This window comes from Lagopus leucura, unplaced genomic scaffold (genome assembly GCF_019238085.1).
Source record: "Lagopus leucura isolate 7727_CA_CO unplaced genomic scaffold, USGS_WTPT01 Super-Scaffold_100001, whole genome shotgun sequence".
In the NCBI taxonomy this organism is placed as follows: Eukaryota; Metazoa; Chordata; class Aves; order Galliformes; family Phasianidae; genus Lagopus; species Lagopus leucura.
The window spans coordinates 44301167-44327384 of NW_024962262.1; the positions used below are offsets into that span (position 1 = coordinate 44301167).

The window sequence follows — 26218 nt, forward strand, 5'->3', positions numbered from 1 at the left end:
GATTTGCATTCTTTGAAATCTGTTATGAGGAAAAAAATTCCAGAACAAAAACCTAGGGAAGTTATCCATCCATCTTTGCGAAGGCATTTAGTTCTTTAGAAATAAATCACTTACAGCTGTGACAATGTACTTTCACTTTATGCCAACAAAATGTTGGCTTGTAGTACTTCAGATTGACTGTATTATAATCTCTTCATATGATGTCCTACCTAAATAGCTGTTGCACTTTTCTGCTACTTATATTTTCAATCGTAAATATATATTTTTTAATTACATAGTTTATAGCTGTGAGTGAAAAGAATGGGATCTAAGTGCATCTTTCAGTAAACACTCTGTGATCTAATCCAACATGTTAGATAATAACAGGAAAGAGTTCTGCCCGTGGATGCTCCTGCTTGTAGAACCAATTAGAGATTGTGCAGTGGCATTTCATTCCTAAGTTTTGCTTTTCTTTCCATAAAATGCCTCTTACTATTCTTCGTACAACATTGTGTTTTGCATTGCTTCGTCTGTGGGTGCCACGCTTTTTAATTATCTTCAGTGTTGGACAGATCTGGACTTGAATCAACATAATTAAAGGCTTCCTTGTTTGTGAAAGTTGAGCTCAAAGTTAGACTGTGTCGTGGATTCACAGGTGCGAGTTCATTTAATACAATATTGTCACTCTTTACAAGTGTTGCTTTGTCCATATGTTCTCTACTGTACCTCGCAACCACAGCATCAAGGAAATCCAGCTTTGGTGGCAAAGTCCCACTCTCAAATAAGTATTTGGCTAAGTAGGAGACTATAATGTTAGTAAAGAAGGAGGTAAGCATTGCAAGCGTTTTAAATGGGAATCGCTGGACGTAGATATTATTTTCATCAGGATAGCAACCAGGATAGTAGATCAAGGGCTGAAGGTAGAGGTATGGTTCTCCTCCAGTTATTCTGAGAACAAGGCCAAATAAGTATCCTGCAATGGCACCATAGGTGTTGGTTCCTTTAATAAACAGCACACACAAGAGCTGAGGGAATATGATGATATAAACAAGATCAGAGCTGAGGTACCACAGGCCGTACACTGATGATGCCAGCAGCGCCATTGCTGTCGCTGATGCTCCAAAGAGAAAAACAGTGATTCTCATGACCCATACGATTTCCCTGTCTGAGGCCTGCAAAAAAAAAAAGTGCAGTGTTATGGTGGTATGTGTACGCTTTCATTTATGAACACAGTCTGTATAAGTTGTGACATTGTAAAAGGGAACGATGCCTGACATTCAGCAATATTCACAAGCTAATAATTCTATCTCAAGCATAGGAGAAAAAAACAAGGGCTATGGTTGAAAAAGTCATTAACCTTCGCGCACATGGAAAAATTTGATAGAGTCAGAGAAAAAGCAACAGTTGTAGAAATAACTTTTGAAAATAAAATAAATATAGATCAACCAGAAAAAACTTTCAGTGTCCAATTTTTTTCTTCTCCATTTCCTAAGAAAAACTATGACCACAAGCCTACTCTGCACCTTTCTTGAGTGCCACGTGATTTCCTAATAAACCAGTAAGTTAGAAAGATGTCTCAGTTCATTAAGGATTTAAGTAAAACTTATGGTTGCAACAATAATTAGGAGCTATTTAGAATAAACTGCAATGCCATGGAAACACTTGAAGTCTGCCTTTCATGATCTTTTTCAATTGTTTCACCGCTTACAACCATGAACGTTTTAAACCTTCAGTTTAGTCAATACACTGTTAGCAAAGAAATACTGTACTTTTTCTAGTCATAGGCAGGAACATGGATTAAATGTTTCACTAAGTGAAACATAAGGCAGTCTATGCTTTACCTAGTAAAGGTCTCTCACTGACAATTTTCTCTAAAAGTAAAAATGGAAATACAATCTCACATTTTGCCGAAATGAGAGCTGGTAAATGTTCCGAGCAAACATAGAACTTGCTGATAAAATTGAAGAGTCAGCTGATGACATGACAGCAGCAGATACAGCACCGAGGCCAAAGAATGAGATGTAGACTGGGCAAAGATACTGGAGCACAATTGGTAAAATCATATCCGCTTCTTTATTAGCAATAGGGTCAGGAACACCATATTCAGTCTGGTTCCAGGCTGAAATATAGACACAAGTGTATTGTGAGTAACATTATTAGTCACTCATTAACGTCAGTAACATCAGTAGGTGATTTTAGCTTGCTTTTAGTTCTTACTGCTCTAGTCTACTATCAATAGGCAATAAATCATATTAATCTCCCAATACTGAGTTCATTCTGCCTGTGGTGGTAGCTGGTGGGTGATCTCTCTGCCCTTGTCTCAAACTATACACTTTTTTCTGTTTTATTTTCTGCTCCTGTTATTTGAGGATGGGGAGTGACAGAGCAATGTAGTGGAGCTTAGTTATCCTTTGTTGTTGAACCACCACAATGGAGCAACCTCCCTTGGGAAAAACATACTCTAAAAGTATTTTTCAGTGCAGTCTCCTGTTGATGAAGTCATGGGTTGATCAATGATGTTACCTGTGTAATGCGAGATTTTCACACACTTATTATATTACTCATTTTTTTAATAATTCACCTGTGGATGCTCCAATCGCGCCGATGAGTACTGCAGGAATTGCCATCACAATGCAGCCAAAAGCAGCCAGAAATGACAAAACTTGAGCATATGTGGCAGAAGATGAGGAAAGAACTCGCTGGAAATATGCTTGCCATGGGATACCTCCGAATGTCTGCAAACACAATAAGCAGTGTTCCGTTACTGGGAGCTGACACCAGATTTCTTTGCTATTGTCATATAGAGAACACATAGAAGCATCACTTGAATGCCGCATTGCTTGCTTTTTCATTTATGGCTTATCAGTCAGTTAGTAACAGCTGTAACCTCCATTCTCACAAGTAATGTTAGATCTTTGTAAGCCCACTTAAATCCCACTCTTTTAGCGAACTTACACTCTGCACAGTTAGAAACAATGCTACATAGTTTCTGTAATCCTAAAGCATTGTGAGCTCTGTAAATATTTTATAAAGCCTTACAAAAAATTATAAAAATTCTATTGACATATCTCATATTTACAGAATTTGACTGCCAGCATCCTTTTCCCCCCAGAATTACATTAATTAGGCTTGGAAAGCAAGATTTTATCTCCTTCTATGAACATATATAACTATCTAAACAAGCAACAAGTTCTGTATGTATTCAACATGAGAATATGAAAAATGTTCCTCTCATTATCTAAACCAATTATGATACCAATATAAGTTATGGAAGAAGTAGTAAAAGAATGCGGGTTTTTTTTCTGCTGTTGTTTTAATTTATTTTTTTTTTAATGGTGGCAACCCTTCTCTTGTTGTGTGGATGTAACAGTGAAGATGAGACTTAAAATTACACCCACAAAATATAACATAAAAGACTATTATCAAAAGCTGAAAAAACACACTAATTTCCTCTCTTCAGAGCAGGATTTGAGTAGGCTCCACTAAGTAAATAAATGCCTATGACTAAGCACTGCAGAAAGAGAACAAAGCAAACCGCTCACTAAAAGTGCACAGTCCAGTTTAACATGATAAATGAGGCAGGAGGTGTTTATTCCTAAGCATGTGTATACAGGTGTTTCATATATGCTTCATGCACACAAGGGACCAAATGAATGCTTCACAAGCAACTCAGATTTTGGCACACTATTTATGAGTGCTTCCCTTTACAGCCTTAATAACATTATTTTAACAAAGCTTTCCAAGCACGTGTAAATTTCTTGAAATGTATCGAAACAAACAGGATGAAAAGGAAATGTGTCACAATTTGGCAGCATCAGAGCTTTCCTTTGGTCATCAGCAGAAATGAAACCTTCAGCCTTATGGTACAGAATTCAGCCACGTGTGCTAGTGTCATATTTTGACTCTCTAAGAATCTCTAAGCAACCTATGCTGGATAAAATGTTGCATTTTATTAGCTGTATTGTCAGAAAACTCTGAGGATTTTTGGCTGAGGTTATTTAGGGGAAAAAAAAAATAGAAAGAAATCCCAAACTAGAATATGATAATAAAAGCATTTTAAAGTTGCCCAGGGACATTGAGAATGGAAAATGTTAGCATGTGTTGCTAGACCTTCTAATGGAAAGCACTTAATAACCACCAATCCCATGTGTAATAAATGAGTATTAAATAATGAAAACCCTCAGCTCATTCTGGCATGGGTGAATTCATCCATCCATCTCTGCAAAGCTCTTTCTACATCACCTACACCTAAGGCATATTTAATCATTTGTATAATGTATTTATTGCCTTTCTTTGCCAAGAATGACATCACTTAAGTGTTAGCCACACACTTTTAATTTTAGCATAAGGCAAATCTTTCAGCCTGACAATATTTAAACAGTCTTCCTGACAATGCTGATATTGACAGCTGTGCTACAGTATTCTGATATTTCTCTGAAATCATTCAAATGTTCAGAAATACAAGGAAAAAATGGAAGGAAAGGAAAAAGGAAAAAATGACACCCACTGACATTCACTGACACTTGCATTTACAGAGAACAAACCACGGATATGAGCAGTGATGCAGTGGGTGGTGTGTTTCAGCAGTGATGACAGTGACAGTGAGTCAGTTCCACTGGTGCAGAGTGCAGCATGCAGGCTTCTTGTTCACAGCTGGTGAAAATGCATAGCTGATGGTGGTGACTGTGTTGAAAAAGAGTGTTTTGTGGCTGAGAATTTGTTCTATCAAATAGTGTCATTGTGCTCTTTGTATCTGTTTTAGTTTCCATGGAAATAAATAGGAGGCATTACTTTCAGAGTGATCTACGTATTTAACAGGAATGAAGAAGATAGAAGTTTTCATGTTACTGGAAACTCTTAACTAGATTCTGCTCTTTCTAGCTGTTACAACCACACAGTGCTAAGGTGCTTCAGTCTTTAATATAAGCCATCACTTACCAGCAAAAGGAAATTGTCCAGCCAGGTGTAAATGTTAAGTGAGCCAATAGTTCCGAGCCAAGGTGCTTGGTGCACCTCATGCACAGCTGTGAAACCAATGTCTGTCACTGCAGGATTGGACAATGCAAAGGGTACGCTGATCCACTGTAACCAAAGAATAATAGTTTGTTCAGGTCTAATGAAGGCATGATAAACCTATAAGTGTTGGTCTGTTTCTCTTCTTGCATGCTGCAGATCAAATGTCAAGCTGACTTGCAGAATAGCTAGAAAATATGCCAGAACACCTCCAAACTCCAGAAAGTACTGGATATTTTACCTTTTTCCTGGACAGTATGAGTGTGAGGGCAAAATTTATCAGTGGAAGTCATATCATCAGCAGGAGAAGCATATTTGTACATATTCACTATATTTTCCCTAGCTCTACATGTAGTCTTTACACCCTTTCTTGGACTGCATTGCAGAGAAACGTCTACACATAAACCTGCAGCAAAAGCAACAGGATTTGTGAGTATACAAGCACAAGGCATCAAACCTGAAAGCTTGGGAATTTCATTTGAAATCAAGAAAATGTAGAATTTATGCTTCTAATGGGAAAAGAGGGCTGTGAGGCACTGGCACAGCTGCCCAGAGAAACTGGTGCTTCATCCCTGGGCAGCTGAGCTGGTGGGGGGCAGACCTGCCTACAACAGGGGGTTGGAACTCAATGATCTTTAAGTTCTCTTCCAACTTAAGCCATTCTATGATTCTGTGATTCTACGAAAACTGTATCATGGCAAGAGAGGGATGCTGCTGGAGCATCTTTCTTGCTCCAGAATACTCCAGTGTATTACAATACCCAGTGTGTTATAGCACTTTTCTACCTTGAGAATAATTTTACTCTGAGCTCTTGGCTGTTTTGATCTGAGCCAAAAAATCAATTGTGAAACAGTTTCTACCAGAGGATGGGTTTTCTTCACCAACACTCTTTTTGTGTATTTGTCATCCAGTTCATTTTTCAACTCATTAACTCCCTGTGAGGAGGACCTTGGCACTTCCTACTAAGAAGAAAACCAGGCTTAGTAATCCATGGAATAGACAACTGCAAGCACAGCACCCTGAAGCCTTTAGTGATAACCAAAATTATGCAGATTACTATAGCCCAAATGAACATGTGTAAGTGCACAGAGGTGCAAGGAGGTGAAATTTCAAATATCTTCCTCTACCTTGTTGCACAATTACTGTATCAGTTTGTGAAGAAGACATGAATTATTGCTGTTTATTGCAGCAAGTTGCTTATCAAGTTGTTTATCAAATACAGTTTCTCAGTTACATATTAAACTTTTCCAATTTAAGCACCTGGGAAGAAAATTTCCCTTCTCAATGTTTGCTTAGGCTTTTCTGCAAAATATCACAAAAATGTTTTAGCCATCTCCAAGAGATTTTGAGGGAAAGACAAACATTGCTAAAATGATAGGATACTAATACTCTTCTATTTTATTTTTTTTTTAATTCGCAGAGAAAGATGACGTGGATTTTTCATTCTTCTTTGTGAATCTCAAATCTCAAACATGTCAAAGTGATGAATTTATGAAGAGCTGTAGTTTGCACATATTCAGCTGAGATTTTCGGTAGGGAAAATTTCTGAAGGTCCATCTGCAGCCTTCAAGATACAGCCCAGGATTTAATAGGGAGTTGCAAACACATTACTAGCTTTTGTAATCCATTCCAGCTCCTGACAACAATATAGCTCTTTGTGATCTCAAAGACTACCACTATCTTAGTAAACAGAACTAATCAAGACATTTTCTCTGGTTCTACAGATCACTGATATTTCCATACATATAGACTTCCTTTTCCTGTCAAACAGAACAGCCTTGACCTGATCCTGGGGATTATCTGGGAGAGTACTACCTGGCATGGGCCAAAACAGTGCCAGGACTGTATCAACATTAAAATAGAACAGATGATCTTTTATTTTTACCTTGACACTGTACAACTTGCTAACATGGACGCAGTCTTGAATTTTCTCCTATTGTCCTCTCTGAGCTGTTAATAATTGGAGTAGGAAATTCACTGTTGTGAATGGAGCAAAAATAAAACAATGGCTTGTGGAAGTGAAACAGATTTTGGGGCCTTATGCTGTGAGTAGTTCAGGGAAGAAGAGGTATTAGAAGGATCTGGAACTCATGGGATTGGAAACCAGAAAAAAAAAAAAAAGTACTCCTATATAACAGCAAAGATTTTAGAACAAAGAACTAATAATACAGTTGAGATGAAGAGTTGGGGACAGAGTACAGAATCAGGCAAAGAATGACTGGGCAAAATAAAGTCAGAGACTGGAGCTGAGTGTTGCAACTGTGGGTAGAGGAGAAGAGGGTAGGAAGGAAAATATCTGGGATTGGAAGGAGAAAACCAGGGAAGTATGTGATTACCTAGACCGGGATAGGGTTTATGAAGACATAAGGATGAGATTGTGTCTGAAATGAAGAGCCAGCACAGGGAAGAGAAGTGATTAGAACAAGTATCATGTCTCCGGTAAGGAAGAGACATTAAGAGTAGTGGGCAGTAATACTCTATGCCAGTGGGTACACAGACTGCTCCAAAGTCTGGAGGGGAAGCTTGGACACCAAGCCTGTCACATCTGCTGTGACACTTGCTGTGAAAGTGTCCTATCTCATCTGAAATCCCTCACCTAAGCATGCCTGTTTAAGTGTTATCTGAAGCTTCTCATCACTCCTAAGGTTATGAATACAGTTCTTTCTACATGACAGCGATACTGTTTATTTTAAAAGGGAAATTACATGAAGAGCCCAATCTGGATTAAAAGAACACTACTAAAACTACAGATCCAACCATTTAAAAGACCTCTATACCACTTTTGTTTGTCTTCCCCTCCCTGTTCATGGCGACTTTAATCATGGGTTCATGTTGCTATTCCCATAGAATGAGGGTCTGTAGTAGTGCATGAGTGATTTACTTTATTTGGGGAATTTCTGTAATGCACACCATCTGCCAAAACTGAATGGTTCACAAATGCTAACATGCACCTCAGGGAAGGAGACAGCATTTACCCCACTGTGCAGATGAAGAAAAGAAGTGTGAGAGAAGTTGTTCTGGAATAACTTCTCATTGGAGGTGGCCAGCTGGAACTTGTATTTGCTTTGTCAGAGTATTTAGCACAATTCCCATGAAGTCAGTTACAAATGGGAATGCTTAGCACTTCTGCAAATAAGGTTACAGGCCTCACAGTAGGACACCACAGAGTGAGGTCTCACACAAGGTTAGTTAGTAGCCATCTGTGCAAGCTCTGGCAGAAGCAATTTCCCTAGGGCTGCATGAGAACTCTGGTGAAAGCAGAGAATCAACACAGGGTCCCCAAGGTGTCATTCAGCTCCAACACCTTCAGCCACCCCTTCTATTTCAGCCTGTCTCAGATCTCTGCACACCTGTGACAATCTATTACTAGCACTGGCAAGCAAAAACAAGCAGCTTCTTTGACTGCACCCTTGTGATCTGACCCCTGCTGCACTGATGTTTTTCTGAGTACATTCAAGGAATAGCAGTAAGTAAGGGGAAGGCAACCCACTGTCATATCACTGATAACTGATGGGTGAATCATAACACCATATTCAGACAGCACGGTCATCTTGTGAGACTTCCCAGTCTCCAAGGTTAGTGGAGGGAAATGAGAAGAAACCCAGATGATGATTTACAGCAGAAGGTTATCTAAGCTGCATAGGTGATAGCTATAGGAAGGAGAAACTGGAGAATGCTGGCTGTACAGTTTCAGTTCCAGTGTTTCTGGACTGCTTTATTGACTGCTCTCTGCATCTGATGCCTCCTTCCACTGCTTTAGCTACAGCCTTATGGACAGACAGTCAATATTCTCTAGTCCTGTTCTGAATTAGAGACATACTGAGAATGAAAAGTAAAAGAGTGCCCTATCAGACTGGTAGGAAGAAAGCCAAGAATTGTGCCTCGTGTCAGCAGTATTGCCAAAGCATGGGCTGTATACTGATGCAAATACAGACTCTTTAAAACCATTGGTCTGTAAGTGGAGATATTCCTTCACCTCACCTTGAGAGAAGCCACAATTCCAGAATTTCAGCTGAGCAATAGGTCTCTGCATTTGTTATTTGTCATAAAGCTCAAGGCAAAATTTTCAAGAAAGTGAAAAAAACCAAACTTACCAGCCCAAGGAAGATGCAGAACAACTGAACTACGTCAGTGTAGGCCACAGAATAAAGCCCACCCACAAGAGTGTACAGAGTTGCAATCAGGGCAGAAATAATGACTGAAAGATTGATATTAATGTCAATGATCACACTTATTGTGGCACCTATGGAAACAGAAAATAAAAAAACAACAACACAAAAACAACACTATGTTAGTGTATGTAACACAATGATGAGAAGGAACTGGATCCCGTTGCCCAAGTCATTAATGAAGTTGTTACACAGTGCACTATTGACCCCCGGGGTACTCTGGTGGATGACTGGCCACCAGCCGGAGTCCATGCTCTGGTCACAGCCCTCTGTGCTCAGCAGCTTGCTAAGTTTTCATCTTCCTCACTGCCCACTTAGTTTGTCTATGCACATATTATGGGAGCCAGCATCAAAAGGCTTGGTTGGCCTACACATTACTTTAATTTGTGTACTTGTAGGGACAACTCTTGTTGCTCTTTATGGCCATATTCAAATCCAGGTGGACTTTGGCTGTTCAGACCCCATCCTAGTATTTTCAGACAGCATCTTCATATTCCTTCCAGGTCCCTCGCTCCTTCTTCTACCTCCTGAATGCTTCCTTTTTATATATGTGTAGACAGCAGCTTCTTTTTCATCCATGCAGGCCTTCTGACACTTTCCTGTTTTCATGATTGTCAGAGAGGACTGTTTTGAAGCTTAGAGGAGGTGATCCCTGAATATCAATCAGTTCTCCTGAATCTCACTGTCATCTTCTAAGGGATTCTTCCAAGCAGATCCCAGAAGAGACCAAACTCCTGGAATCTGCTGCTGTGGTCCTGCTTTTTGCCTTGTTCCTTTCTCTCAGGTCTCTAAACTCTATCATCTTCAGAACACTACACCCAAGGTTGCCTCTGGCTTTTACATCCCTAACTAATTAATTCTTCCGTGTTTGCAAGTATTAGGCTCAGAAGAGCAACTCTCTTCCTCATCTCCCTTAATCGGTCATGCAATTATCAGAGCACTCTAGAAACATCCCAAATTGCTTGTGTTCTGTACTGTGCTTCCAATAGCTGTCAAGGTGTTTGTATACTTCCCATAGATATATTAGCTATTTCAAATGATTGTAGTATTTTAACACATTGTTTTAAAAATTCATCTCCTTCCAATTAGGTCAATTTAGATGAAATATCCTAGAATAACTTAACTTTTAGTCCTTGCGGTACAGCAGGTGGATATTCTTGAACACGTGGGTGGAAAGTATCTGGCAGTAACACCCAGAATAACATGTAGTATGTAAGAGTTGCAGAGAGCTGACAGGTAGCTTTTTGTTGTACAATGAGCCCTCAAGATTCTGGTGTTTCAGAATTACAGGTTCAAAAATCTTGCAGAAGTTGGAAGTCCTGTCTTTCCCTTCTACAGCCCTGCCAAGCCAGGAATCATGAGAAGATCAGCAAATGAAGAATGCATCGGTGAAGATAGGTGTGCAAATCAGGGGTTGTAATACAAGTGTGTCTATTCACAGAACAGTTTAAATTATAACTCTCTGTGACCTTTATAGTCTTTAGCCATCAGTGGTTAATATGAAGCTCCAAGAAAGGCATTCACACCCTTTGCTTTGAAATATCACATATTAGCTTGTCCTCAATCAAAAAGAAAGTATATTTTAAATACTTAAAGAGTTCTTCAAGCTATTCAACTCCTATCACCTCAGCGTGTAGTTTGTTCTTAGTCCTTTAAGGGTTTTGTGATGAAATTGTGGTAAACAAGCTCCCCATTGCTTTGCAGTTCATCAGAGCACAGTTGGAGAGTACCTTCAAAGTTTATTTTCTGTTTAAAATAGCTGTGCTAGAAAGCATTACCACATGCATGTGCACTATGAGTATGATTAGCTGGTAAAAGTCAACTACTGGTGCTTCAGCTCAAGGACTTTCTCGGTTCTTGAAGGGATTGCTAAATTCAGAACTGAAATATAATTAAAAACCCTGGAAACTGACTTATTTTTCAGGACTGGATGAGTAGTTGAGTGATTTTCTATTGAGTCACAGTTCCACTAATTCTTTGCATCCTTTCTTGAATCCTAAGTATTTTCTTTATTTTGTCAAGAGGAAAGCCAGTCAAATTGAATAATACTTAAATGTATTTATCTGAACCTTGTTTTACTTCTATTATTTGTGCTATGGAAAGCTGTGTTTATTTAGACTCTCTTTATGTAAAGGATTATTTTGTTCAGATGCATTGGCAATGATGTTTCATATATTTCACAAAATTCTGTCTGTCCCCTGTGATCTCAGTGGTGCAGAAGAGAAGCTGGGGCAGCCGTGATGCAAAAGGGATACTTGCAATCATTCACCTCACCCTCTCTGTTAAAGTAAATTTGTTGCTCAATCTTTCCATGCTGTTTTGACAAGAAACCACCTCAAGGTACATTTTCAAAAGTAACAGTTCAAGGAAGAAGTCTGGATTTCTCTTTAAACATCTAGATATGTCTTTCCACTACCAAAATAATCAATGAGGTACCATTATTGTGTACAACTACTGTTTACCGTAGGTCTGAGACAACTGCCACACTCTGGGCTGTTTGGCTAAGATAGCTAACATTTGAAGCCATTTTTTATGCATTTCTAATTTTCTTAATCCCTTACACCTATTTCAAGTTAATTTTTAAAATGATGTTTCCTTACCTAAGGCAGAGAAGATGGCAGCAGCCCAAAACATTTCTCCCATTAAAGCTGGAATAAACAAGAGTCCTCCCATCCTTTTTCCATAAAGCTGCTGAAAAGGGTCTAGCATTGTCACATAGCCTTTGGATCGCATAGGTTTTGCAAAAAACAGACCACCTACAAAGAAAAGTAGCACAAGACACCAACTGTAGTGGAGTAATGCACTGACATTAAGGGGTAAAACACTGATTGTCAAGTAAAGGTATAAAAATATCAGTATTACTGTGTTTTGTTTCTTTAAAGAAATAAGTACAAGTAAAGTATTTCCTAGGATCTCTCATTTTACATCTAACCATAGATTTACATAAGCAAAATCACATTACTTATGTCTGTAATATAGTAATGGAAAAAAAAAATTAATTTTTCTGGTTCAGTTTACTTGATTTCCACTGTGATGATGTCAGAGTTTTGTCTCAGTTTAGATCAGCCTAAGGGAATGTCTTTGGTACCGAAGTCTGTTCATACATAGAGAAGAACCCAGCATGGGTATAGGTCTTATTTTTCACATAGAGCTACACCAGAAATAAAACAATCTGGGAATCTGGATCAGAAATATGGGTTCACACATGGCATAGAATGCACTCAGTAAAACTGAACCTTTCAGGACAACTCAGATTTATAATTCACGCTTAGATCAACATTACTACAACTGCAGTATAGGTCAAATGCTTTCTGGGCTCTGCAGGTGTCAGGTTCCCTGAACATCTGTCATGCGCTTATTTCTGTGCACTTTCAGGACATTTGATGTATCACAATTCTGCTCTGCCTGGCTCATGTATGTACTGAGTAACTGTGGAAAGTCCTCACATTCCTAACTAATTTCTAATATACAGTTGTCAAATTCTTTCTGCCTGGGGGAAAAAAAAGAAAAAAGGGATAAATCTCACTAAAATCAAAATAGACACTCTAAGGAAATCTTTGTAGTTGACATCAGACGCCTACAGATAAGAAGACTTCTCTCACAATAACACTGCTGAAATGCAATCCATAAGCTACACTACACTAGAAAATCAGGGAGACCCTAATAAAATCAACTGTACAGTATTTGGAGATCCTTAGGTTCTTCATCATAGGGAATCTATTTGTTGTATTGCACAGAAGATTTTCCATATACCTCTGTTGTGCCTGATATTTCTTCAATTCATTAACTTCCCTGAACAGAAAGCTCTAGCTTACCAATCACAATTTATGCCCTTTGTATTATTCTGTCTTTAGATAAGTAGTTTACATGCAGAAGGCCTCCAGAAACTTTTCCTCTATTTTTTCATTGTTCATGACTCCTATACCTATTCTATTTGTTACATCATCATTACAAAATACAACTAAAGCAGGAAAAAAATAGTCACTGGTAGCATAACCTATTAGACTATTCAAACATCCATCAAAGGTAATAGGAGATATTCCAACCATTGGAACTTAAAAAATTAGAAAAAATACAGCAGATTATTGAATTAGTGGGAAGGTTAAATTAATCTTAAATCTTTCCAGCCTGAAGCAATAATATTTCTTTTGTTATTTGTTCTTGTATTTATATATATTTTTAAAGGACAAGCACCTCCTCCCAAATCTGCATGTACATATCATGCATACAGAAATGCTTTTCTTGCTGTGTTCTGAAGAGAGATGTATGGTCACACAGCACAAAATTTTTCTCTGCAGAGGCCGATGTTTATCAGTCCAAGGATGGAGCCTGGATTTCTTTGTAAATAGCTGGAAATGAGGGGAGTAATTAACTCAGCCTCTTGTGGGCTATTGATTTGGGACAATTCTACAACGGCTACAAACCTGGAAGATGCTTATGGCTATAATTCTAATGACCACTTAATGACACAGATCGATCATAACCATCATGACCTGATAATGACATCAACTTATCTCTAGGCAGTTCTACTACTAATGTTTTCCTTACAGGATTCGGAGCTCCTCTCAGGGATGGGATTTACTACTGGAACTAGAGCTGGCCTGCATACAACAGAGAGGAATACATACAATGTGGAACTGTTCCACCTGGGAACAGAGGAGAACCAAGACAAGCCATAGTTTCTGAGGGGAAACTGAGTTATATAGGAAGAAATAGAAGGAGCAAGAAGACCTAGAAAAGCAACCAAAAGGGAAAAAAGTAGCACAGACTAGCTGGGAGGGCCAGGAGGAAAAGGCTCAAAATAGACTGCAAGGGTAAGTAGTATCAAAAATCTAATAAACCAGCCGTATTAATACAAGATGAAAAATACAGGATCATTTCTGGAAACATATCCTTTCTAAGCAGTTGCACCAGCACTCGTCTAAGGGCCATGATCTGTTCAAAACCTGAAAGCATGTATTTGACAGCTTTGTAAAGCATTCATCATAGCTCACAAGGCAAGCTGCTCCATGCAGCTGAAACATGACAAGATATTTTATTATTGCTGTTATTTTGGAGAAAGGTAAGAAGGTCTGATTGAATTTTGGGGATTAGAGAACAGAACATTAATAATTACAGCACTGTCTGTATTTTACACACTGAACCTGCACATGGAAGGATTCATTATTTTCATTTTGACCATGATTTTGAGTTTCGCACTACATATAAAAAGAAATTTAGTTCAACTTTACAGCAACAAAATGGCTCTCCTCCAGGCTTCATGCATGAAATTCGGAAATTAGTCTCTCAGTGGAGAGTTTCTAAAATTTAAGCAATTCCCTAACCTGTGAGGATATTTGCTGCATTTGAAGTCCAAGGTTTAGACACTATCAGAGAAGCCAGTAATATTTTGCAGATTATATAGGCTCTTAAACAACAACAAAGCAAAACAAAACAAAAACAAAACCCTAAATATATAAAACCTAGTATATACAGTTGAAAAAAAAAAATGAACAACAACACATCCAAAAATAAAAACCAAAAAAGCAACAGCTTTTCTCAGTGTCATTTCATCAAACCCACTTGATGTTATTTCAGATGATGGCCTTGACATCAGAACTCCAAAATCAGTGAGTATCACCTTCATTTCCTTGCTTACCTAAGACCAGACTAAGGGAATATCCGATAGGTGCCTGAGCCCAAGCTAGACCGTAGCCTGGGACATACACAGCTTCTGCAGTCCCGTTGATGTAACCTCCTCCAACCCATGTGGCTGAAAAAGAAGAGGTAGAACAGCCCTTAATGCACTCAGAGAACAAAAACCTTCCACACTGAAGAGCAAAATTGTCATCACTTATAATACTGCTGTTTTTTACTGTGTGTACTATACAAGTACCAGACATAGCATCCTTTTATAGAAGGTAGTCCTAATCCAAAAAAATTTACAACTTAAGCATATGAAAGAGAAACCAGATGACTCTGTACAATCAGTGAATATGTGGGGCCCAAGTTCCCTTTCATACAGAGAATGAAGCATAATAACTCATGAAACATGATCATTTCCTTAGTTTGTTCAAATGAAAGCAAGAGGTAAAGGAGAGGCAAGGAAGAATAACCATGTAATGATTAAGTCATCCCAGTTCAGAAAACTCAGAGCACTGAAATTATACAGTAATTTAATGCAGACATGTCCAACCTGCAGCCTGCAGGCCACGTGCAGTCTGGTTCAACCCATACTGCAGCCAGATCCCTACAGCATCATGGTGGCAGCTCTGCCCTGCCAACTGGCCCAGCCCCATTAATAGGGAAATCACCATATAGGTATGTGATGGTGCTGCTATTTAAGTTCTAAAAACTGACTTATGTATTTTTGCACTCCCTGCAGGCATATTCTAGAAGAGGATTGTAACATCGTTAGTATTTCTTATCATTTCTATATAAACCACCAGTATTTTTAATATACTGAACTCAGACCCTTAATGAATTCTCTTCCTTAAAGAAAAGTTTCTACGCTTGAGAATTTTGGACTTTGAGCATGTCTGACCAAAAATCTCAAACACAGAATATTTCTGTGATTGAATCTGTAAAAATCATTGATTATGAATTATGTAATGAAGTTTATCTCTTTGTTTGCAGATTCCATGCAAAAAAGTCTTTTATTTCCTCAGATGTATAATGAGCGAATTTTATGAACCTGAGCCTGTAGTTTGAAGAATGGCAGGCAAGTCATTACGTTTTTGCAAAGCCAATTTGATTTGCCACAAAATCTTTGCCTTCTTACACAACATGCATAGTTCAAAATTCCTGTGTAGAAACTTACAATTGTAAGAAAGTTATTTTCCTTGCTCAATATTCAGACTTCTGATGTATTAGATAAACAAGTGGAGGTGGATACAACCAACGGAGATACAATTAAAATCCTAAAGAGCTTCAATGTAAATCTATCTGACTACTCTTCCACTTACATGTAATACCTCTTAACTACAACAAAATGGTATTTTTTAACTTGATGTTAAATCACACCATGGCTTTGGAATCAAAGATCTCTGGAAATTTGAGCATTGCAATTGCACCCGATTCTGGATTTTGAAGGACAGGAATGGACCATTCTGTTGTTGGAAATATCGAAATGGACTTGTACACAGGATGTGCATGCAGAGAATGTCTTCAGCAAAAGGATTGACATTATATACCCTGACTTTTCAGTACTGAGAATTTCTGTGCATTACAGAGACGAGTGATGACCATGTGAAACAACATGGAGCAGATGGGTGAACACTGATTCTTGACAGGAAGATTCAAGGATACAGAATGTATATAGAAAATCATCAGACATTTGGAATTTTTTGCTTCTTAAGAATGTGAATGCAGTGAAGCAGCTGGAAATATGATACTTTGGTTACCAGAGTCCCTGTGCACCTGGGATATGTGTTCCTTGTTGTTTCTCAAGCAGTATATACTTATGGAATGTGTCACGATCACCTGCATACCGTAGCAAAAGTCACTGAGTAAATTTTTAGAAATATATTTGTATATGTCTGTTTCCCTGGAAAAATTAGAAGAATGAATTCTGAATGAATGACACCCACTTCCAGGTAGGAAGAATCGCATAGGCAAGGACAGATATCTAGTAGAACTCCTGCTGTGGTACAAGAAGGCTTTGGTGGCTGGCATTGATTTGCCTGACGCTGACACTGAAAGTGTCTCTGTTCTCCAAGGAGAACTTGGATGCTGTGCCTTGCTCCTTTATTTTTGTCTGGAAGTGACCAAGCAATTTCAATCCTGTAGGATGTGGGAGGGGCCATTGCCCTCCCCTGGCTGGGGATGAGAACGATGCCCCATGGACAGGTATTGGTGAATAAGCTAGAATGGGGGATTTAGCACTCTTTCATAATTTCATCATTTGTTTTCTTGATAGGGAGTTTGAAAATTAGCTGCTGATCAATTTTTGTATGTACACAACTCTTTTAGAACATCTACAAGGAACCCCAGAGCTTTAGAAAAATATTAACAGTTTTTTGTCAGGGGGTTAAGAGCTACCCTGTCATCAGTAAATACATTTGGAAGAAAATAATGGGATATAGTAGGAAGGGATTTCATTCTTAGATATTAATTTTCTGATCCTCAGTTTTTTAAGCCACAATTTAAAGTTAATTTTTTTTTTTTTTTGTGAAATTCTTCCCCCCCCCCCCCCCCAAATCAGACAAAAGGAATATAAAATTTAATAATCTATAGAAACACTTGCAGTAATCCATTTTAATCCTCTCTTTCCCTTCCAACTGAAGGGCCCCAAAATGCTGCAAATAGAAACGTCCATTTAAAGCAAATGCCCTACAAATAATCAGACAAATACTTAGGATATGGAGCATAATTTGGTTTCTAGTTCATATGAGGAACATAAAAATACATTTCAGAAATCTTTATATATTTCAATGTATATTAATAAGACAGACTTTCTGATACTTCTTTGTAAATGATCCCTTGTCTAAACACACAAATTATTGAATCAGCTCATCATGTTCTATAAAATGGAATTTCCAACCCAAGCATTACAATAAAAAATCAGAATACTGATAATATTGGTAATACTGATAATATTTATTTTATTTTTGTGAAATAATACAAAGCTTCATCCAAGTAAAATGAAAAATGTTGTCAATAGATTATTATATTTTTAGTTGCACTTGCAAGAATTTTGATTATGTAATTTCAAACATTTCCTTTGGGGTTCAATCTCAACCACTAAAATCAGGATAGCCTCAAGTCTGTCACAGGTATCACTGCTTAAAATTGCCACCCCACAAATTAAGGAATATTTATATTTAATTCAACATTTTACATATACTCACGAAAAATTAATACATGAATTGAAGTCTTGCCTACTGCAGCACTATGTTAGAACTGTTGTAATCCATTGAGAATTCAAGATTTTCACTCTTTTTTGATAATTGCAGACACATTCAACCTTCAATAGGCTTCATGTTCAGGCATTCCAATTACAAGTTACTGAAACAGTTTGCCCAGGATCACAGTACCAATCCAAATATGTTCATATTCATAAGGTGTACTTTAAAGCTTTGAAATACAATTCAGAAAATCAACTAAATACTTACAAATCTTGAATCTATCCTATGAAGTCATGATGCTTACACTTTCAACTTGATTTTAAATTTACAACCTAAGTTCTGCCATCCTCCCCACCAAGCAGCCTTAGAAAACACAGCTGTTTTTGTAGCTAATACACATGGAACACAGTAGAATTTGTCTCAAGCAAGAAAAACAGAATTGAGCCTTATCTCATAACCCAAAGTATTTCATGTACATATAAAAAATATCATTTCTGGGGATATTTTAAAAATCCAGCTTTGCTTAGACAACTCAAGTTGTGACATATTAAGAGCATGTCTGAACAGCCATCTAGTTCTGGAGATGCTGTTGTGATGCGTGAAATCTAGCCTACGGTTTTTAAAGAACCGTGAAACTATTTTGTAAAAGTTATTGTGGATTTTGATCAGCTTACACTCACATAACAATGGTTTTGTTATGTTTTCACAAAAGGCATATGCCAATCAACTCACTTTTGTTACTGAGACAAAAACTGAATTAGTTCTTGGTTCTGCCGTGTTGTGCGTACAGCTCCTATCTCTACATGCCAGGTGCTCCCAAAGTGAAAGCGGAATTTACTTGCTGTCTCAAACTGTATCTGCTGTATTTATGAAGGCAGAGGTTAGAAAGCATGTAAACCCTGATGGTATAAAGTCTGTGAGTGTTCCATCTGAGCAAAAACTTGAGGATCAATCTGATGTTCTACCAGAGAAATGATACACTACGTCATCTTCAGAGGTGGCATGAAATGAAGCGAATGTGTGTGGGTGTGAATTCTGGCGGTTATAGAAATTGCCTGTAATATAGGGAGCCCAAATTCAAGTCTCATCTGTTCTTCACCTTTTATGAAAAGTATTACTGTAAAATGGGATTAAGGAGACCAAATTTATGCCTCCTTCCACCGGCAAGGCAGTTCATCATAGGCAATTCTGTGGAGAATATAATTTCATCTCCTCTTTTCCAATCTAACGATTATAGCTTTGTGGCAGGCAGTATCTCCACAAAATATTCTTGTATCAGTGCCCTTGAAAACATTTGATTTAGCAGAAAACAGACAAACTAGCTCTTGTCATGAGTAGAATCTGGTCATATCTGAAGTTTCAGTAGCTGATGAATACATGGCTACTGATGCACCATCATCTGATGTGCTCCAGTATGTTATAGCAAAGTGGTAAAAGTAGAACATACACCTGGATTCAAACTTCAATGACATTTACAAGAATCCTTTACTCATGATCTAAATATTCAACCTTTCAATGAGCAAAATGACTCTGCAGGGTGATGGAAAAAATAAACACAAAATTCCTGGCCCAAGTTTTTATGCATCTCCTATATATTGCATCTTGAAAAACCAGACAGGAGAAAACAAAACAAAAGTCATAACTTGATGAATTCAATTTGGGAACTGAAAGCGCTTTGCCAGAATTTAATTTAGAATATAAAAAAAATAATGAAGCATGCTTAAATAAAATTATATTGCTTAAATAAAAATGGTGGGCCAATTCACTCTTCTTGCAATGTACTTTTGTTCTGATCCCTGATGTTAGCTTCAAGAGCTGAGATTTTGGACCTTGCTGCAAACCTTTTGTTTACCCATGCAACTTATCAGGTTCGACTGGCTCTGGGAGTCAAACAGCACTGCTAAGAAAATTAGTGAGCTTATTCTTCACTGAGGCTTTTCCTTCTGATACTAATTTTCACAGAAATGTATTATTTTGTCAAAATGCCACAAAAGATGTTAAAGAATTCACAAAGTAAGTTTGCAGAAATCAGTGAGCTTGACAGTTTAGATTTATGCCAGTTTTCTTTGTGAGACTAATTCTGAACTGATGCTGCCTCGCATCTTTTTTTACATATAAATTTTGCTTTACTCAGACTTAGCAAAAATAACTCATGAATTTGGATGGCTTTAACAACAGCAACAGTTATTTTAAAATTAGTTTTCCTATAAGTCCATAAAGCTCCTATATTTCTGTTCCAAACATGCCTGATCTACAAATGAATATGAAAGCAGTGAGTAAGATATGAAACACATTCTTTCTGTACAATTTTAAAAAGTTTGTTGTTTTTATCTAGATGCTACACTTTGTTCACTGAACAACTTCAGCAGCAATTGGGGAACAAAATATAGGTATATCCTCCACTATGCATTATTTAGTGTACAAGCTATAGTTCTCTCACTCTGATGGAAAACTAACAAGCTATATGCTGGTTAGGGATAAAAAAGAAGGGGAAAAAAGACCTTTTACATACCGGTCATTGTAAATCCACCAACTAGCAAGCCAATGTCTCTTCCGCCGACGATAATGGCTTCGCTGCGATCTCCATCGCTGCCGGTGTTCTTGGTTTTCCAAGCAGCCCATATCCCAACTGCCAGGATAGCCAGGTAAAACACAGCTATGGCCACCAGTCCTTCCACATGGAAAGGCATGTTGGAGTCCTGACTGTTTTTTTTTATCGTTATTTCATTAAGGCTGCTGGAGAGAATGCAATAATATGTCCGCGATTAGCAAACCTAGCAAGATGCTTTTCAGAATCAATCTACAAAGAAAACTCAGATCGTTATTGAAAAGGCTGTTGTGGTGAATTTATTAAATGAGCATTTCAGATGTAACTGAAATTAAGCTTACATGCCAATTGAAATGCCTGTGGAGCAACGAGCAACAACTGTAACCTGTGATTACAATGGAAAGTGAATGATGTGGCCGAAAGCTATGCAATTCTTATAAATCAGTTCCTGAATACGGAATTCTTACAGTCACGGAGTTGCCGCTGTTAGAACTCTTTAGACAAGAAATAGCTTGGTACATGGAATAGTAGAAAAGAGCTTGGCCATGTGGTCTGTTACAGAAGTCTCTATTTAGTCAGAATATAAAAACTGCACAGAAGTAACAACAACAAAAGGTATCTTTTGATGTATTGGAATGCTGCATCTTTTCCACCCTCGGCCCCCTCCTGTATTTAAAAATCTCCACTTTCTTTTTAGTGACAGGCTTAATTTCCCAGTGTTAAAAGTACCGATCAATTCACGATCGCGCTTTCATCTGGAAAGCGCAAAAGCTGTCGGACGACAGCAAACATCAGCTCCCCGACCTACAGCCCGGAGCCCCTCCCGGGCAACCCCCCCAGTCTTCCCCGCGTTTCTCAGCTCTCACCCGCCCGCTCCGCGCTCGCCTCCCCCCAGCAGCTCCGGCAACAGCCTCCCACCGCCCCGACGGCTCCGCGGGAACCCCTCGCTCCATCCCGCGGAGCCGCCCTACCTGCCGCTCTCCGCGGAGCTCCTCGGGGCTCCGCCCGCCCCGCCCGGCCGCGCACCCTCTCCTCGCCTCCCGCTCCGCTCCCTCCCGCCGCACCGTCGGGGAGCCGAGACCGCTGCGCTGCGCCCGCCGCCCCACCTGGGATCCGGCGACCCGGCCGTCCATCCCTGGGGCGCTGTCGGGGCTGAGCCCGGGGGCCGTGCCCCCACCCGGGGTCTGCCCGAAGGGGGTGGGAGTAAAGCGCAAAGGCGACTGTTCCCCTCTCGGTGCGCCGAGTGGTGAGGTTGCAACGGTGGGCTGGTGGATTAAAAAGAGGAAAATCCCTTTATAAAGGAGGAGGGTCGAGTGGGGTGAGAGGACCGTGTCCGTCAGAGATGGGGGGGAGGATGGGGGAAAGACGTCAGAGTGCTAGGGGACGTTGGGGAGAAGTAAGGATGACTCAAGGGAGAGTGATTGTCATGTCATGGTAGAGAAACAGGGTTAGGAAGTAAAAGTGGGGAGAAAAAATGAAAGGGAACAAGGGGGAGAAAGGAAGGAACAGGTTCATGTGAGACCAAAGGGAGAGAGGAAGAAAAGAACGAGCCGATCAGAAAAGGAGTGCTGAAAAGAGGGATGAATGAAAGGGAGAGAACAGAGGGAAGAAGAGGGAAGGTGTGCTCTGTGCTCTCACTGCCCCCCAGCACCCCACCTGCACCTCCCACAGGCGTGACACCAAGGCTGGGCTCTCCAGGGCTGGTCAGAACCACCTTTCCCCTTAGCTCCCTCCATGCTGTGCATCCCTCCCTGGCATGCAGCTGGGTTCCCACCCACAGTGCTGCTAAATGTTGGGGCTCTCCCTTTTTGATGTGCCGCTCATAAACTTGACCTGCAGCACAACAGTCATACCAACCTTGCTTTAAAAGGTTTCCTGCCCTTTCCCTCCAAATGATGCTGGACAGTGGGCCCCTCAGAGCTGAGAATGGTATTGCATGTGCAAAAAGGACCCATGCACACTGTTGCCTCAGTTTTTATTGAGGGAAGGCCTTGCTGAGCTGTATCAGTCACTATTAGCCCAAAAGAGGCAGACAACATGGGCTGCAGGTTCAAATAAGATGGAAAAGTGGAAATAAAAAGCCTGTGGGAGCGTAGAGATGAGATTGATACAAGCCAGAATCAAGCAGACAGTATAGAAGCGTCTTAGAATCAAGAGGAAAACCATGATCAAGGAGGATATAAGGACAGAGAAGGCAGAGGTTGCAGGCCAGCAGGGCTCTTCACCCAGTAAGGAAGGGAACATGGACTGTCCCAAGTCTGCTATCAGCCAGCTGCCCAGCCTGCAGAGAGCCTCTGCTGCCTACTGGCAGACTGATGAGCCCATCATGCCAAGCAGCATATCAGCCCAGCCACTTACTGTATACATTATGTGCAATCAATTATTATTGCATATCTGTAAAGTGCGTAACAATGCTTTCAAATATCTGGGCTTGGTTGAAGAAGCCCAAATAAAGGTGACCAGTGAATTAAAAGCTATAAAATGTACTATTTTTGTCAGCCAATCATCTTGTGGACTGTTGAGTGATGCTACTGATGAATGTTTGCCTTGGGAGTTGGCAGTAAAAACTCTTCCCAGTAAAAAACAGAGATGCACTTCATACACAAGGGAGCATCGTAGCACCTTCTCAGTAGCACTCCTATCGTAATTAAACATAACACCAATGATAAGTAGAAGTCATGGACTTCGGAAGCAGCACTGAATGTCCCTTTTAGAAGCAAATAAATGAATTTCAGCAAGTAAAACATGTTAGAAAATTCTTGGGTGATATAATGGATGTTAAATTAGATTTACAGAAAAAATTAATTACATGTTAGTCTGTTTTTCTCTGGCTCAGTGCAGAGGAACATGTGACAAAACAAAGTATAGAAAATTCTAATGAAAACTGCTATCCAAAAGTCTTTCTTAGCACATTGAACTAGCTAACTAGCCTGCTAACTAAATCTTAAATTGTAGCTTTAGTCTTCACTGAAGACTGTGGCAAAATTCCTGTTGTCCTTAGTGGCCCTAGTTGAACCTGTTCTGGAATGGGGAAACAATATTTTTCTTCATTTTTAAAACTTGAATAATTTAAGTGAATTACATTTGAATGAAATTCATTAAAATGAATTTAAACTATTAATTTTGATTTATGTAACCTCCTGGGACAAGTTTCTTGTGTATTTCATAAGAATGGTTTTCAGACTTCCACCCAGTGAAACAACTATACTGACCAAATTTTACTTTCCACCTGAATCTACTCTAACTACAAATAAGTTAAATCATACATTTTCTCTCTCATGAGATACTCATCTAAGGTATACATTCCTTAAGCTGATAAAGCTTTGGATTTTGAAGCTGCCTTTGGATGTATCTGGAAAAGACCGAGGCAATCATTTTAGTGAGGTGTGACCATTTGGTTTAATAATTTAGTATTCCTTCCTTGCTCTTCCACTGGTACCACTTCAGGCAGTTTTGTAGTCTTTGTCTTGGGTAAAGACCTACTGGATTCCTGTGTGGATTATGCCAGTTGCAATTTCATCAGCAACCTTCAAGAGGTGGCACAGAGGGAAGGTTGTAAACTGAGAGAGGAGAGGTTTAAGTTAGACATTAGGAAGAAGTTTTTCACACAGAGGGTGTTGAAGCACTGGAACAGGTTGCCCAAGGAGGTTGTGGATGCCCCATCCCTGGAGGCATTCAAGGCCAGGCTGGATGTGGCTCTGGGCAGCCTGGTCTGGTGGTTGGTGACCCTGCACATAGCAGGGGGTTGAAACTAGATGATCGCTGTGGTCCTTTTCAACCCAGGCCACTCTATGATTCTGTGAACCACAGCCATATGCAATGTTCATGTCTTAGGGTGTGCATAAATGGGTTCCAATAAAATTTACAGCTTTTGTGAAAATATGTACCATCGTGCCAGTTACTTATTGCAGCCACACTAGGCCTGAAAACATTTCCAAAGAGATTTTTGTGTAGTATAATAGGGCTGAGTTTGTGTTTTACAGGAAAGAGAACCAGACAATCCCTTGGCAGTTTGCCACTTTTAAGATAATCGTTCTTTGCTTGGACATTATTTTCTCCTTTTCTTTTTAAAGAACATAGCTTGAAAATGCACTTTTTATTTAAAAAATAACCTTGAAACTTAATTTTCATTAAGAAATGAAGAAGAAATAATAAATAAGAAATTTGATCCGATTTACTCACCTTGAATCACATTCAAGTTTATTTGTGTGTTGGATGGTGGCTTCTCATCACCATAACCTGCCTCTGCCCAAAGGGAAAGCCCTGCCTTGAAGAGTAACAGCACTGGACTTGATAACCCTGTAGAGCAGGGCAGTCCAAGGTCCAAGACAGGATGGCAGAAGAACACATACTGCTCTTCCATTTTGGTTATGTTAGCTGAATGAATGCACAGCACTAAAGAGTAACCCGATAAATGGTGGTAAGTTTTTGGGCTCCCCAGTACAAAAAAGACAGGGATCTCTTGGAAAGAGTCCAGCGGAGGGCCACAAAGATGGTGAAGGGCCTGGAGCATCTCTCCTATGAAGAAAGGCTGAGTGAACTGGGTCTGTTCAGCCTTGAGAAAAGAAGACTGAGAGGGGACCTGATCCAGGTCTATAAATATCTAAGGTGGGGGGGGGGGGGGGGGGAGGCAGAATGGTGAGGCCGGACTCTTTTCAGTGGTGAGTGGAGACAGGACAAGGGGAAACGGCCAGAAACTGCAGCATAGGAAGTTCCGCACAAATGTGCGCAAGAACTTATTTACAGTGAGGTGACGGAGCACTGGAACAGGCTGCCCAGGGAGGTGGTGGAGTCTCCTTCTCTGGAGATGTTCAAGACCTGCCTGGATGCCTACCTGTGCGACCTACTGTAGGGAACCTGCTTTGGCAGGGGGGTTGGACTCCATGATCTCTGGAGGTCCCTTCCAACCCCTACAATTCTGTGAATTCTGTGAATTTTTTTGTGGTAAGTTTTGGAGCTTTTTTTCCCCCAGTAAGTCCAGACTGCTGCAAGCTTCCAAGGTCTCACTCTGCACTGGGCTATCAATTCTACCTTATGTGTCTTGTGAAACATGGATAAAGGGTCAGGTTTTACTTTAAAGAAACACAGCACAAACCTGGAGCTATTCAAGCTAAATGGTTTGAATGCACTTGAGATTTACTTCACTAACAGAAACTGGCCTCAAATCTCATTTGTGTGTGCATGTGTATGTGTGTGTGGCAATTTTTTATAGTAAAAAGAATGTTTATTTCAGTGACAGTCGAATTCTTTGCTTTTGCTTTTTTTTTTTTTTTTTTTTTTTATGAATAGTGTGTACAGAGACAGGGTACCTATCAAGGGGCAGAAAGCTAATGGTACAGATCCCTACTCAGGTTGTTTCAAAACACTGTATTTCATCTCAGATTAGATAGCTTTTGCTTTTACTTTTTAAGCCAGCTGTGTCTCATATGCTATTCTCCTTCATTTCTTTACACAGCTATTAGGGAATAATCTTAGAAAACAACAAAAGTTAGCTTTCATATACACAGTCATTTTTGAAGCAAGGATATTATAATATTTCCACAGATTTTCTGAGCCTGTGTGTACTTATTTGAACTCATTCTTACTAACAGTAAAGATTTTTTGGTTTTCAGACCTATGTGCATCACTGGGACCTAGTTTAGAGAAAGATGCATTTGATCAATACAAAACCACCTGGTTAAAGC

General features: G+C 39.5%; 1 protein-coding gene across 1 annotated transcript; it reads right to left on the reverse strand.

Annotated features, from left to right (window-relative positions):
• Positions 1-527: 527 nt before the first annotated feature.
• SLC5A7 (solute carrier family 5 member 7) lies at positions 528-20676 on the reverse strand. The gene is made up of 8 exons (XM_042868406.1): positions 20499-20676; positions 14800-14913; positions 11762-11917; positions 9087-9235; positions 4918-5061; positions 2561-2714; positions 1881-2098; positions 528-1151 (listed from the first exon to the last, which is right to left on the reverse strand). Exons 1-8 carry the CDS (start codon positions 20674-20676, stop codon positions 528-530), a joined length of 1737 nt encoding a protein of 578 aa, XP_042724340.1.
• Positions 20677-26218: the final 5542 nt, after the last annotated feature.

Coding starts and splice junctions, on each gene's coding strand:
- SLC5A7 (XM_042868406.1), bottom strand. CDS start 20,676: ATGCCTTTCCATGTGGAAGGACTGGTGGCCATAGCTGTGTTTTACCTG. Junction 9,236..11,761: donor TGCCATCTTCTCTGCCTTAG/GTAAGGAAACAT, acceptor CTGTTTCCATAG/GTGCCACAATAAGTGTGATC. Junction 1,152..1,880: donor AGCTCTCATTTCGGCAAAAT/GTGAGATTGTAT, acceptor TTTTTTTTGCAG/GCCTCAGACAGGGAAATCGT.